This window comes from Chiloscyllium plagiosum, chromosome 32 (assembly GCF_004010195.1).
Source record: "Chiloscyllium plagiosum isolate BGI_BamShark_2017 chromosome 32, ASM401019v2, whole genome shotgun sequence".
NCBI classification, from domain to species: Eukaryota; Metazoa; Chordata; class Chondrichthyes; order Orectolobiformes; family Hemiscylliidae; genus Chiloscyllium; species Chiloscyllium plagiosum.
Genome location: NC_057741.1, coordinates 36,042,858 through 36,055,673, shown reverse-complemented (window position 1 = coordinate 36,055,673; position 12,816 = coordinate 36,042,858). Strand labels below are relative to the sequence as shown.

At 44.7% G+C, this 12,816-nt stretch overlaps 1 protein-coding gene across 5 annotated transcripts in view; it reads right to left on the bottom strand.

Annotated features, from left to right (window-relative positions):
• The window catches only part of bmpr1ba (bone morphogenetic protein receptor, type IBa), a 486,264-nt gene that overhangs the window by 20,572 nt on the left and 452,876 nt on the right, over window positions 1–12,816 (bottom strand). For all 5 annotated transcript variants that reach the window (XM_043674433.1, XM_043674434.1, XM_043674432.1 and 2 more), the window contains 2 exons: window positions 2,403–2,499; window positions 1,213–1,351 (listed from right to left, as the gene is read on the bottom strand). In XM_043674433.1, coding sequence (XP_043530368.1) covers window positions 1,213–1,351; window positions 2,403–2,499 — 236 coding nt within the window. The remainder of the gene's footprint in view (window positions 1–1,212; window positions 1,352–2,402; window positions 2,500–12,816) is intronic.

The window sequence follows — 12,816 nt, the reverse complement described above, 5'->3', positions numbered from 1 at the left end:
TGCAATCTTCTTCCCGACCTCTCCGCCCCCACCCCAGTCTGACCTATCACCCTCACCTTGACCTCTTTCCACCTATCACATTCCCGACGCCCCTCCCCCAAGTCCCTCCTCCCTACCTTTTATCTTAGCCTGCTGGACAAACTTTCCTCATTCCTGAAGAAGGGCTTATGCCCGAAACGTCGACTCTCCTATTCCCTGGATGCTGCCTGACCTGCTGCGCTTTTCCAGCAACACATTTCCTACTGTGAACTCTCCTTAGTTATGGCCTGGTGTTAACGCATTAGGAGCAGCTCAAACAAGGTTCACCAGAGTAATAGCTGGAAAAGGTGGATTGCGTTATGAGGAGAGTTTGAGCAGGTTAGGCGTGTATCCTCCAGAGTTTAGAACTTATTTATATACATTTCTGAGGGTTCTTGACAGGCTGGAGATTGGGAGAGTATGTCGTCTTGTGGGAGTCAGAGATCAATGTTTAAAAATAAGGAGGCATCCACTGAAGAATCATAGAATCCCTACAGTGTGGAAAGAGGCCATTCAGCCCACACTGACCATGAGATGGGCATCTTGCTTAGACCATTCCCATAACCCTGCATTTACCATGACCAATCCACTTAAACTGCATATCTGTGGACTTTGGGAGGAAACAGACACAGACACAGACACGGGAGAATGTGCAAACTCCACACAGACAGTCGTCCAAGGGTGGAATTGAGCCCGGGTCCCTGGTGCTGTGAGGCTAACCACCGAGCTACCGTGCCACCCAGGTGTGGAGATGCGAAGGGTGAGCTGAGGAGAAAAGCACAAGCCAATTTGTGCACAGCAAGCTCCCACAAACTGATCCAATGTGATCACGAATGGATTGTTTCTGTTTACAATGTGAAAGGGATAGGGGTGGAGATGCTGGGGAGTGCTCAGGGAGATCTCACCTGTTTCTCTTCAAAACAGGGATCTTCCAGTAAATGGGGTGGGGGGTCAGTTTAATATCTCCTCAGGGAGGTGGTCTCCGACAGCACAGTCCTGCTTCAGGTCTGGCAGCAGTCTGCACTGTCATCTGCTCAAGTCTCAAAGCCGACGCTGGTCACTTTGTGAAGTGCAGAGCATTTATCAGAGGATGGAAGTACACTGGCGCCTAGACTGAGTCTTGAGGCAGTTCTGTGAGTTTGCACAGAGGAGCCGTTCCACTGGGCCCAGGGGAATGAAGTGTCAGCTGCTTACCAGGAGAGGGAGCCCTGAACCACTGCCTGAGCTCTGTGACTGCTCAATCAGATCCTTAAGGGATTCTCCAGGTGGGATGAAGGTTTCATTCTGTTCAATGCCCATGTTGTATCGTGGTCTCTCCTCTTGTCTTTTGTACCTTAAAAGGGAGCAAAGCAACGTTAAAATATCTGTGATAGCAAGCAGCCATTCAAAAAACAGTGTTTATTGTCCTCTGGTCCAACGTTTATTCTGTTTGATCAAAGTACTTGCCTTCCTTACACTTCGAGAACACGTTGACCCCATTACAATGAAAGACACCACTCTGCCTTTGATGATTAACTTCAAACCAGTTGATTAATCTTCCCAGGGGTGAATATTCCTTGCAGATTAACGTCAGACATTTTTCAGACATGAAGACAGACATGCCAATGGTAAACAGCGACAGTGTCTGCTTGACTCCTTTCTGAGGTTCATGGTTACTCAGCGCTGTTTCAACAGGTTCTTTAAGGTGGGGGTGGTCAGATTTACTGTCAATAATCTCCTTCGGCTAACAATTAGAATCACAGCAATTTCAAGAAACGCTGCATTTGCTCGGACAACGTCACCAGAATCCCATTCTCTCATTCAAGAGAGATTCAGGTGGTGGTTTAACCTGAGGGTCACTGTGCCTCAGAGTGAGGGGAGAGGTTGGGAAGGAGAGTCTATCAGGGTAACCTCAGCTTTTGATGGAAATTGAACCCACACTGCTAGTATCACTCTGTATTGCAAACCAGCCATCCAGCCAAATGTGCTTACCAGCTCCCCTACGTATGCAATGGTAAAAGAGGAAACAACCTAATAAACAAGTGAATGGGTGACAATTTGAAGGGGGGGGGAGGTGTAGAGGACATCCACGGAGGAGGATTGGCCAAGTATCAAATGACCATGAGTTGGGGTGAGGGGGTGGGTGTGGATCAACTGGGCAGCAGGCGGAGAGAGAGTGAGGGGTAAGGCCTTGGGAAAATAAGGTCAGGAATTTTGAAATCTGGAACCTCGCTGGCGAGAATGGGGAGGAAATGGAATGAATAGGACTTGGAATGAGCTGGGAGGTAGGGAGTAGGGCAGGAAGCAGAGTGAGAAAACAATTCTGTGAAGAGAAAGAGAGAGAGAGAATACATTTTCTGGATTAAATGTTTCTAACTAATTGCCGATATGAAGATGGAACTGACCTGAAGTAGCAGAAGATGATGAGGAGAGCCAGGATGATGCTACAAACAGTCACGGAGATCAGGAGGGCTATGTGGTGGGTGTTTCCATCCACAAAATCTGTGTGAAGACACAAGGAGTGAATCAAGGTAAAACCATTTCTGCATTACAGAGAGAGGGAGAGACATGCTGTCGAAATCTCTCATCTTACACCCATCAGGACAAAACTGCAAGAATGCCATATTTTAAAGGGAACAACCATTTATACTGCATGAGAAGAGCGTGCTGATTGGTGGTAACTGGGCTTTGACTCTCAGAATCGTTGAAAACCTGCTTAGCTTTTGTTTCAATTCAATTTGAATTCAAACTGTTTTGTGGCACACAAAAAGAGCAATGTAGGAACAGGAGCTGGTCATTCAACACATGCAGCCTCAGCCACCATTCTTCCAGATCATGACGAGACATCCATCTCGATGCATCGTCCCCGGACTATATCCACTTTCCTTCATGTGTCCAGAAATCTATTAATCCTTGTCTTGATCTTGCTCAATGACTAAGCTTGCACAGCCCTGCAGAGTAGAGAATTCCACCACACTTCGAGTGAAGAAATTCTTCATTACTCCAGTCTTAAAGGACCTGCTGGTTTTCAACTCACCAGCCAGTGAAGGCACTGACATCAACCCTTTCCTGACCCTGTAAGAACTCTGTAATCTTCTACAAGGTCAGCCCTCTTTCCTTCAAACACTCATGAGCACAGCCTCAAAAGTCCCTATGGAACTGAGATGAGGAGGAATTTCTTTAGCGGGAGCATAGTGAATCTACAGAATTCATTGCCTGTGGAGGTCAAGTTATTGAGTACCCTAAGACAGAGATGGGTAGTTTCTTGATTGGGAAGGGGATCAAAGGTTATGGGGAAAAGGAAGGGAAATGGGGTTGAGAAACTTATCAGCTGTGATCAAATGGCGGCGCAGACTCAATGGGTTGAATGGCCTAATTTTGCTCCTAAATCTTATGGTCTTATAATAGTTCATTCCCTCCACTTCTTCTTGTAAAACAATCCCATCATCTCCAGGATTAATCTGGTGACCCTTCCTCTCTGTGGTAAGCATATCCTTCCTTAGATACGGAGTCCAGGCGTGGACTCCCCAAGTCTCCATATAACCGCAGCAAGACAGCTTTATTTGTGTCTTCAAATCCCCTTGCAATCAAGACCATTGCTTCCTGGAGCTGCATGCCAACTGTTAGTGACTCAAACACACAGATCCCTTGAACACCTGTACTTCCCAAATCTCTCACCACTTTCGAAATATTCTGCCTTTCTGTTTTCTTTCTTTCTGCCACAGTGATAAGCTTATTCACATCTGAAACAAACCTGAATTTAATGAAGCTTAATCCTATCATTTAGCACGTCTCAAAGACTTTGTTCCTTTGAAGCCTTGATAAAGAAGCAGAGTAAAATAATTTTGAAAGATAACTTTGGATTTATCAGGCCTTTTAAAGCTGTAAAAGTCTCGTAATGGCATTATACAGGGGATTTGTCAGACAGAACAAGGTCCCAAGAGTCAAAGGAGAAATGATGACAGGTGACCAGAGAGATGAATTTTCAGGGCATCTTATAGGAGGAGGGAAAGGTAGACATTGGAGAAGTTTATGGAATTTAAAAGCTCACAGCCATCAACAGAAAACACAATGGAATCAGAGATGCATGAGGGGTTAAGATTATAGGAGCACAGAGAACTTTCACCGAGTAAAGGTCTGCTGACGAAGAATTCCCTTTTAAGCAAACTATTTATTATTGTTCATGCTCAATCTACATATTTAGAAATTCATTTTCACAGATACTTTCACCAAACGGTCATGATCACCAAAATATTTATCTTGCATTGTGTACTGATGTAGTCTGGTTGTTCATCTTTAGTCTGTTATTGCACAAGAAAGATAAGGGAATTTCATCCAATCAACCTGCACAAAATATTGCCTTTGTAAGGAGTAGAGAACAGCTGAAGTTAAAATTACATTCCAAATTGAGTCCAGTAAAAATTCATTGAAAGAGAAAACAATTGAACGTTGAGAATTTTTGACATCAGGTTCATATTCATCCTTTTACATAGACTCTGGCCAATGGAAAAAACACCCATTGACAATGTCTGCTCCTGTATGGTCAATGGTGCTGCACAGATCCATGAATGGTTCCCCCACTCCCACCTCATAGCCCGACTCCATGCCAGACTTCACCTGTCCAGCTGTGGGGTACTCCCAGCAGCGACCAGCACACCCAGTGGCAATGCTGACACACCAACACTCAGATTGGCTGGCAGCTCGTGTGTGGGTTTTTAAAAATGTATTCATGCGACATGGCCTCACTGTCTGGGCCAGCATTTATTGCCCATCCCCAGTTGACCTTGAGAAGCCACCTTCATAAATTGCTGCAGTCCATGAGCTGCAGGCAAACCCACGATGCTGCCAGGGAGAGAGTTACAGGATCTTGTCCCAGCAACAGTGAAGGAACAACAATATATTTCCAAGTCAGGATGATGAATGCTTTGGAAGGCAAGTTGCAGGGGGAAGTGTTCCCATGTATCTGCTGCCCTTGTCCTTCGAGAAGGAAGTGCTTGTGTGTTTGTGACCCCGTGACTCTTGGACTCGAAACATTAACTCTGTTTCTCTCTCCACAGATACAGCCAGACCTGCTGCTATTCTCCAGCAATTTTGGATGTTGTTTATTTCAGATTTCGAGCATCTGCAGTTCTTTGCTTTATATTTTTATTGATCTGCGGGACATATTGTTGGGAGTGTTTTTGCAGCTGCACTCGTCCAAGAAAGTGCGGAGTATTCCATCACAGTCCTGACTGGCACCTTGTGGATGTTGGATGGGGTTTTAGGGATTCAGGAGCTGAGTTATTCAATGCAGATTCCTAGCCTCTGACTTGCTCTTGTGTTTGTATGACAAGTCCAGTTCAGTTTTTGGCAAATGGTAATCTTAAGGTATTGTTAATAAGGGATTCACCATTTAATGTCAATGAGCAGTGTTAGATTCTCTCTCGTTGGAGATGGTTAGTACTTGCTGCTTTAAAGGTCAAGTCTGGATATTGTCCAAGTCTTTCTGCATTTGGACATGGACTGTTCAGTATCTGTACCCTTAATAAGGACAGTGCTCATTGGTGCAGTCACTTATCACACCACACCGACAAGATGCTTTAAGCCTCATGTATCATGTCCATACGAGGCAAACACTTTTGTGTACACAGGGAAAAAGTCAAACTGCTACAGAAGTCGCTCCAGTTATCCCTCAAGGAAGGAAACACGGTGTGAATTGAGATGAAGTTCACAAACCGATGATAGGGAGCCAGCGTTACAGAGTCTGGTGTCAGTCTGCATTTCTCAATTGCATCACCATTAAAAAAATATACCGGTTAGGTGCCACCAGCGGAATCCTCCAAACCCAGGACCAGGAAAGTCTGTCCAACAATACAGTCCTCTCCCAAGTCAGCGTGCTCAGTCAGGAAGCATTGCTCACTTGCTGGGCAGGCATGTTGCCTATGTACCTGGCATCAGTCTCCTGAAACACCTGCTCCACTCACAGCTGCCCCGCAGAAGAGCAGAAATACTTAAAGAACTTCCTCAAAGTATCCGTGAAGACTTAAAACAACCCACTGACTCACGGGGCTGGTGCTGGACCAACATAGAGAAGGTATTTCCCAAAGATCTCATTGGGAACAGGCTGAGGGCAGGGTCAGACATTGGAGGGAGTGTGTAAACCTTCAAAATAAAAGGCCCAACCACCCACCCATTTCTGAAGGTTTGATACATTCCCCATTGAATCGGAGCAGAAACAAGTCCCCCTCAATCCTGAGGGCCTGCCTAAGAAGAAGGTGACATTAAAAAGAGGAACCCACTTCATCATCTTTGTCGGTGCTCGCTATGTGTTTTATGTGCAGTCCTTCAACACCCATCACCCTCACTGCTGCCAACCAGGATCTAACCGCAAAGGAAATGCTGAACACGGTGAACAAGATGAATCCTACACCCATTGATCTCTCTGGAAATAAAGTGATTAGATTTCCACTTCACGGTGAAGTGAAATAAGGAAGGGTAGGTCGGCCCTGACGGGAGTATTCTCTTACGGCCATGACTGTCCGCAGAAGAAAGGAGTCAGTCCCTTCATGTGGAGTGCACCCTGTTTGAGAAAACACTGACAGAACAGTTCTTAATCTGTTCAGGGCTGTGTTGACTGGAGGGCCATGAGAAGGAATCAAAAGCTAATAATTTGGCTTAAATTTCAGTGGAGGAAAATCTTGATATCTGATCATTTACAAGCGAGAAAGAAAAGATGTGCACTGATCCCTGTCTGCTACCACCGGCGAAAGACAAATGGTGTAAATGGCTTCTGGTCCATTGGAGCATTAGCTGAAACTGAGACAGGTCTCTCGAGGTTTGTGTCTCATATCAAGACCGAACCCACTCAACTGCAATCTCTCTTACATCGTTTATCAACAGTTTAGCATTTATGGCCAGCACTTTATTTCCTTCTGAAATGTGTGGCTTGTAACAGTTTAAGATGTCAGTATCTATTCATTTGAAACACGCTGTGATTTGACGGCTTAGGCTGTGACATGACAAGGTGGAGAGATCACTCCTGAATGTAAAGGGATACTCTCTACAATGCTCAAAGGAAATACAATGGCCCACCAGATATTACAACTCCCACAATTTAGTACAACCTTGCATCTGAGATACTTCTGAAGCGATGCACAACAGGTGCATTAAACAAAACCAGACAGAAAAATAAATGCATGCCCAGTCTAATTCTAGACAAGGTTTTGAATTAATCTCGGATTAAATGCTCAGCACAACATTGAGGGCCGAAGGGCCTCTACTCTGCTGTACTGTTCTATAAGTTTGTAACTTAGATTAGATTAGATTACTTACAGTGTGGAAACAGGCCCTTCGGCCCAACAAGCACACACCGCCCCGCCGAAGCGCAACCCACCCATACCCCTACATTTACCCCTTACCTAACACTACGGGCAATTTAGCATGGCCAATTCACCTGATCTGCACATCTTTGGATGGTGGGAGGAAACCGGAGCACCAGGAGGAAACCCACACAGACACGGGGAGAACGTGCAAACTCCACACAGTCAGTCGCCTGAGGCGGGAATTGAACCCGGGTCTCTAGCGCTGTGAGGCAGCAGTGCTAACCACTGTGCCACCGTGCCGCCCACTAGAAGACCTTAAAGTCTTCTAGTGGCACATTTTTTTCTCTCTCTGTGCTTTACCAATTATTGCTATGTAAAAATGCGCACAGCAGTGTGATTTTAATCTTTAAATAAAGTCATTGAGTCATACAGCACAAAAATAGGCCCTTCAGCCCAACTCAAATCATGCTGACCAGATCTCCAAACTGATCAACCTTCTCAACCTTCCCTATCTATGTATCAGTTCAAATGTCTTTTAAATATTGTGACCCTGCCAGCCTCCACCACTTCCTCTGGCAGCTCATTCAATATCCGCACCACTGTCTGCGTGGAAAAGTTACTTTCAGATCCCTTTAAATCTTTCCCCTCTCACCTTAAACCGATGCCCTCTAGTTTTGGACCCCCTAGCCCTGGCAAAAAAATCTTGGCCATTATCTTATCCGTGCCCCTCATGATTTTATAAACCTCTATAAGGTCACCCCTCAGCCTCCAACGCTCCAGGGAAAAATAGTCCCAGCCTGTTCAGCCTCTCCTTATAACTTAAATCCTCCAGTCTCAGTAACATCCCTGTAAATCTTTTTTGCACCCTTTCTGGTTTAATAACATCCTTCCTATGGCAAGGTGACTAAAATCACAGTGTTCCAATTATTAATACCTTGTACAGCCTTAACATGATGTCCCAATTCCTGTACTCATCGCTCTGACCGATGAAGGAAAGTCTGTCAAACACCTTCTTCACCACCCTGTCTATCTCTGACACCGCTTTCAAAGAACTATGTACATGCTCCCCTAAGTCCCTCTGTACCAGACTGTACCAGCCTGCCCTGGTTTGTCTGACCAAAATTGCAACACCTCGCATTTATCTGAATTAAACTCCAACTGCCATTTCTCAGCCCACTGGCCCAGTTGATCAAGATCTCCCTGTACTTGTACAGAACATTCTTTGTTATTTTCTGTGCCACCAATTTTGGCATCATCTGCAAACTTACTAACCATGCTCTTATATTCTCTTACATTCTCATCCAGCTCTGATCCTTGCGGCATACCACTGGTCACAGGCCTCAAGTCTGAACAACAGCCTTCTACCATCACCCTCTGTCTCTTACTGTCAAGTCAATTTTGCAACCAACAGGCTAGCTCCCCCGGATCCCATGTGATCTACCCTTACTAACCAGTCTATCTTGCAGAACCCTGTCGAAGGCCTTGCTAAAGTGAATAGCAAGACCACTCCTATTGGTGAAGTTAGCCCTCAATCCACGTAGAATGATCTTCTGCCATACAGTGAATCCAAAAATTCCATAGCATATGCAGATTAATCCACCAAAATGAACTGCTATTTGATAATCTGGCAGCCTGTTGGATATGCTTTCTCTGGAGATTACCACAGGGAGGTTAAATGGATGGCTAGAAGTCAATGCATTTCTCTAGCATCTTTCATAACCACAGACATCCCAAAGGACTTCAGAGCGCATAGAGTCCTTTGGAAGTATAATCACTGTTAGAAAGCAGAAAAGATAGTTTACAACCAGGTGAGGAAGGGAAAATCAGCACCCTTCATTGTAATTCCCTCTCAATCAGTTATTTCAAATCTTCGGTTTCCACCTGCAGCTATCATACTTCAATTAAAATGCAGCTTGTTTGAAAATAAATGACCAACACAAGATTTTCTTGAGTGAAGGCAACAGGAGCTTTATTCAAGACTAATCCAGAGACAAAATAATCACAACCACAACATCTTGGAGGTATTAAGGACTGTAGATGCTGGAAGTCAGAGTCGATAAAAAGTGAAGCTGGAAAGGAACGGCAGGTCAGGCAGCATCAGGGAAGCAGGAAAGTCAACATTTCGGGTCAGGACCCTTCATCAGGACTAGGGAGGGAGAACTGAGAATTAAATGGGGGGAGGGATGGCTGGGGGAAAGGTAGGAGGGATGGTGATAGGTGAATGCAGGGGACATCAAACACAGGTAATAAAAGTTGAAAAGAGAGACTGCCTGGCAGATTCTGCAGTTAAACAGTCCTTAGCATCCTGGAGGTATGAAATTCTGAACCTCAGACTATAGTTGTTCAGTGGTTAACCTCTCTCCTTATCTGTAGTGGAATCTGTAGATAACTTTTGAGTTGTGTGTGATCGGTTATTTTTCCAACATCTTACTCGCACCTATTTTCCAAGAAATGACAGTTCCAGCTGTTTTCTTAAAAATAGATGCTGAAATATAGTTCAGTGTGCATTCTCAAGTCCAGCTCCATTAGCTTTCCAAGCTGTCAAACTGACAGGTGAGCTTTCATCTCCTGATTTGTTATACACGTGTGAATTCAACATGAGAAAAGTTTTATTGACACTGACATAGTTGCCTAGTCTCAATTACTTCAGGTAAAAATGCAAATTTCACTGCAAATGATTTTGTTTATTTCACATGGATGTCTCACAAAGTGTCAATCTGTGGTCAGGTGACAATCCCAACAATTTACTTGCTGTTTCTTCTGAATCCTGATCAGCCCTGATGAACGGCTTATGCCCAAAATGTCGATTCTCCTACTCGTCAGATGCTGCTTGACCTGCTGTGCTTTTCCAGCACCACACTCTTGACTCCTGTCTCCAGCATTCCTCACTTTCTCCCACTATAAAAATGCCTACCATTTATTTTTAGCAGAGAGATGTCAGTTAGTGCAGTACATCCCTTCAAGATAATGAGTAAACAAAAAAAATGGCACTGGGGCATTGAGTAGAAATGTCTTTTTAAGGAATTATGCTGCCTGAAAAGTTGGCAAAAGCACATTCAGTTTGAACTTTCAAAAGGGAATGCCATAAGTACTTGAGGGACTTTATGAAATGCCTTATGATCCTGTGAAACGCAATGAGCCCTTCACTGTAAACATCTCATCAGAGTTGAAGCAATGGCAGCACAAGTCATATGCAGCAATGTGGTTAGTCCAGCTACACTCACCTGGTTTCCTACACCACCTAGATTTGATGGCCTACCCTAAATACACAAAGCATTTAAATGGCATGTTCATAATAGGAGTATGAAGAATACTCAACCAGTCCCTAGCACTGTGAGTCCATAGATGCTGCCAGACCTGCTGAGTTTCTCCAGCAATTTTTGTCTTTGTTTCCAATCTGCAGCATATGCTGTTCTTTGTTTTATTTCACTAGAGTTCCTTTTCTTTTTCCATGGCAATATTTCAGCTAATCAGAATCATTTTACCAACCAATTAGCACTCCCTTTCTCCTGTCGTACAAATTGTTGTGATCATTTGAAATTTGGAATTCTTGCTCTTGTCCTGACGAGTGTGAGATGGAAACTACAGCAACATGTCTCTCTTTTCAGGTCAGAGCTCAACCAGCATGGTATTCCTTTGAAAAGGACTCCACGGCCCCGATGCCAAAAAAAATCTTCTGAACCACGTCATCTAAACTTTCACTCTGATCATATTCAGGCAGATTTGCAACATGTGGTTATACTGGAGTTAATCATGAAAGGACACAGATCAGTTATCTTTAGTTAGCATTCAAAAGGTGATGCTGCTAAAACCAAAAGATCTTAGATGCATGGTCTATATAGAGATGCTCCCCATCTCCAATTCTCTCCTAACTCCTCCTCTTTTCCTCACCTTTACCCCATTGTCTCTCATCCATCACCAGATTTAGATTAGTTTCCCTACAGTGTGGAAACAGGCCCTTCGGCCCAACAGGTCCACACCGACACTCGGAAGAGTAACCCACTCAAACCCCTTTTCCCTCTGACTAATGCACCTAATTGACAATTTAAGCATGGCCAATTCACCTGACCTGCACACCTTTGGAGTGTGGGAGAAAAACCGGAGCACCCGGAGAAAACTCACGCAGACACGGGGAGAATGTACAAACTCCACACAGACAGTCGCCCGAGGTTGGAATCGAACTCGGGCCCCTGGTGCTGTGAGGCAACAGTGCTAACCACTGAGCCACCGTGCTGCCCCTAATTTCTCGCCAAGGATCCAGACAAAACGTCACCACCTCTGTTCTTTTCAGGGACACTAAGGCTGGCAAACACAGCTTCCTCCCCCACCTTATCTGCACTTAGTGTTTTTCAATATTTGCATGGCTCGCACAGATACAGGGACAAGGAAACTGCAGTGCAGCAGATTTATTACAGCCAGCTAAGTTTAAATGCTTTAATCATGCTCATGCACTGAACCAGTCAGAGATTAACAAGCACATCTCCAGATCATCATATTTTCTTCAATAGGTTGACTGCAGTACATCAGATGCACATTAACTGCTGCAATGTTTGCAGATTTGCGCAAAAATATGGTTTCGTTTCTGGAAGAACAACAGATTGGGCCCACGGACACTGCCCTAACACATTTCGACATTGACATTCAAGAACCCTCAAACACAGCAGAACCCAGTTCCCAATGAAACTCATTTTCAATCAAAGTTTGTGCAAAGATTTGTAGCTCGGGTGCTCGTTGTTGTGGTTCTGTTCGCCGAGCTGGAAGTTTTTGTTGCAAACGTTTCGTCCCCTGGCTAGGCGGCATCATCAGTGCTTGGGAGCCTCCTGCGAAGCGCTTCTTTGATGTTTCCTCCAGTGTTTATAGTGGTCTGCCCTGCCGCTTCCGGTTGTCAGTTTCAGCTGTCCGCTGTAGTGGTTGGTATATTGGGTCCAGGTCGATGTGTTTGTTGATGGAGTTTGTGGATGAATGCTATGCCTCTAGGAATTCCCTGGCTGTTCTCTGTTTGGCTTGCCCTATGATAGTAGTGTTGTCCTTGTCGAATTCATGTTGCTTGTTGTCTGCGTGTGTGGCTACTAAGGATAGCTGGTCGTGATGTTTCGTGGCTAGTTGATGTTCATGTATGCGGATTGTTAGCTGCCTTCCTGTCTTCAACCGGAAGCGGCAGGGACAGACCACTATAAACACCGGAGGAAACATCAAAGAAGCGCTTCGCAGGAGGCTCCCAAGCACTGATGATGTCGCCTAGCCAGGGGACGAAACGTTTGCAACAAAAACTTCCAGCTCGGCGAACAGAATCATTTTCAATCAGTCAGGTTTCAACGATTTTTCTCGTCTAATAGATGACAGCAAAGCATTTCAGGTACTTGCCCCAATGTGACACAGGCTCATCTTTAAACTTAGGGGTTTATCTCCACAACACAACAAAAAAGCCAAGTGCTCATTGATTTTTGATTTGCTTGTAAAATGTGGGAGAAGGGTTTAAAACTAATTGGGAAGCTTTTGCAAAGAACTAGTGCGGGAG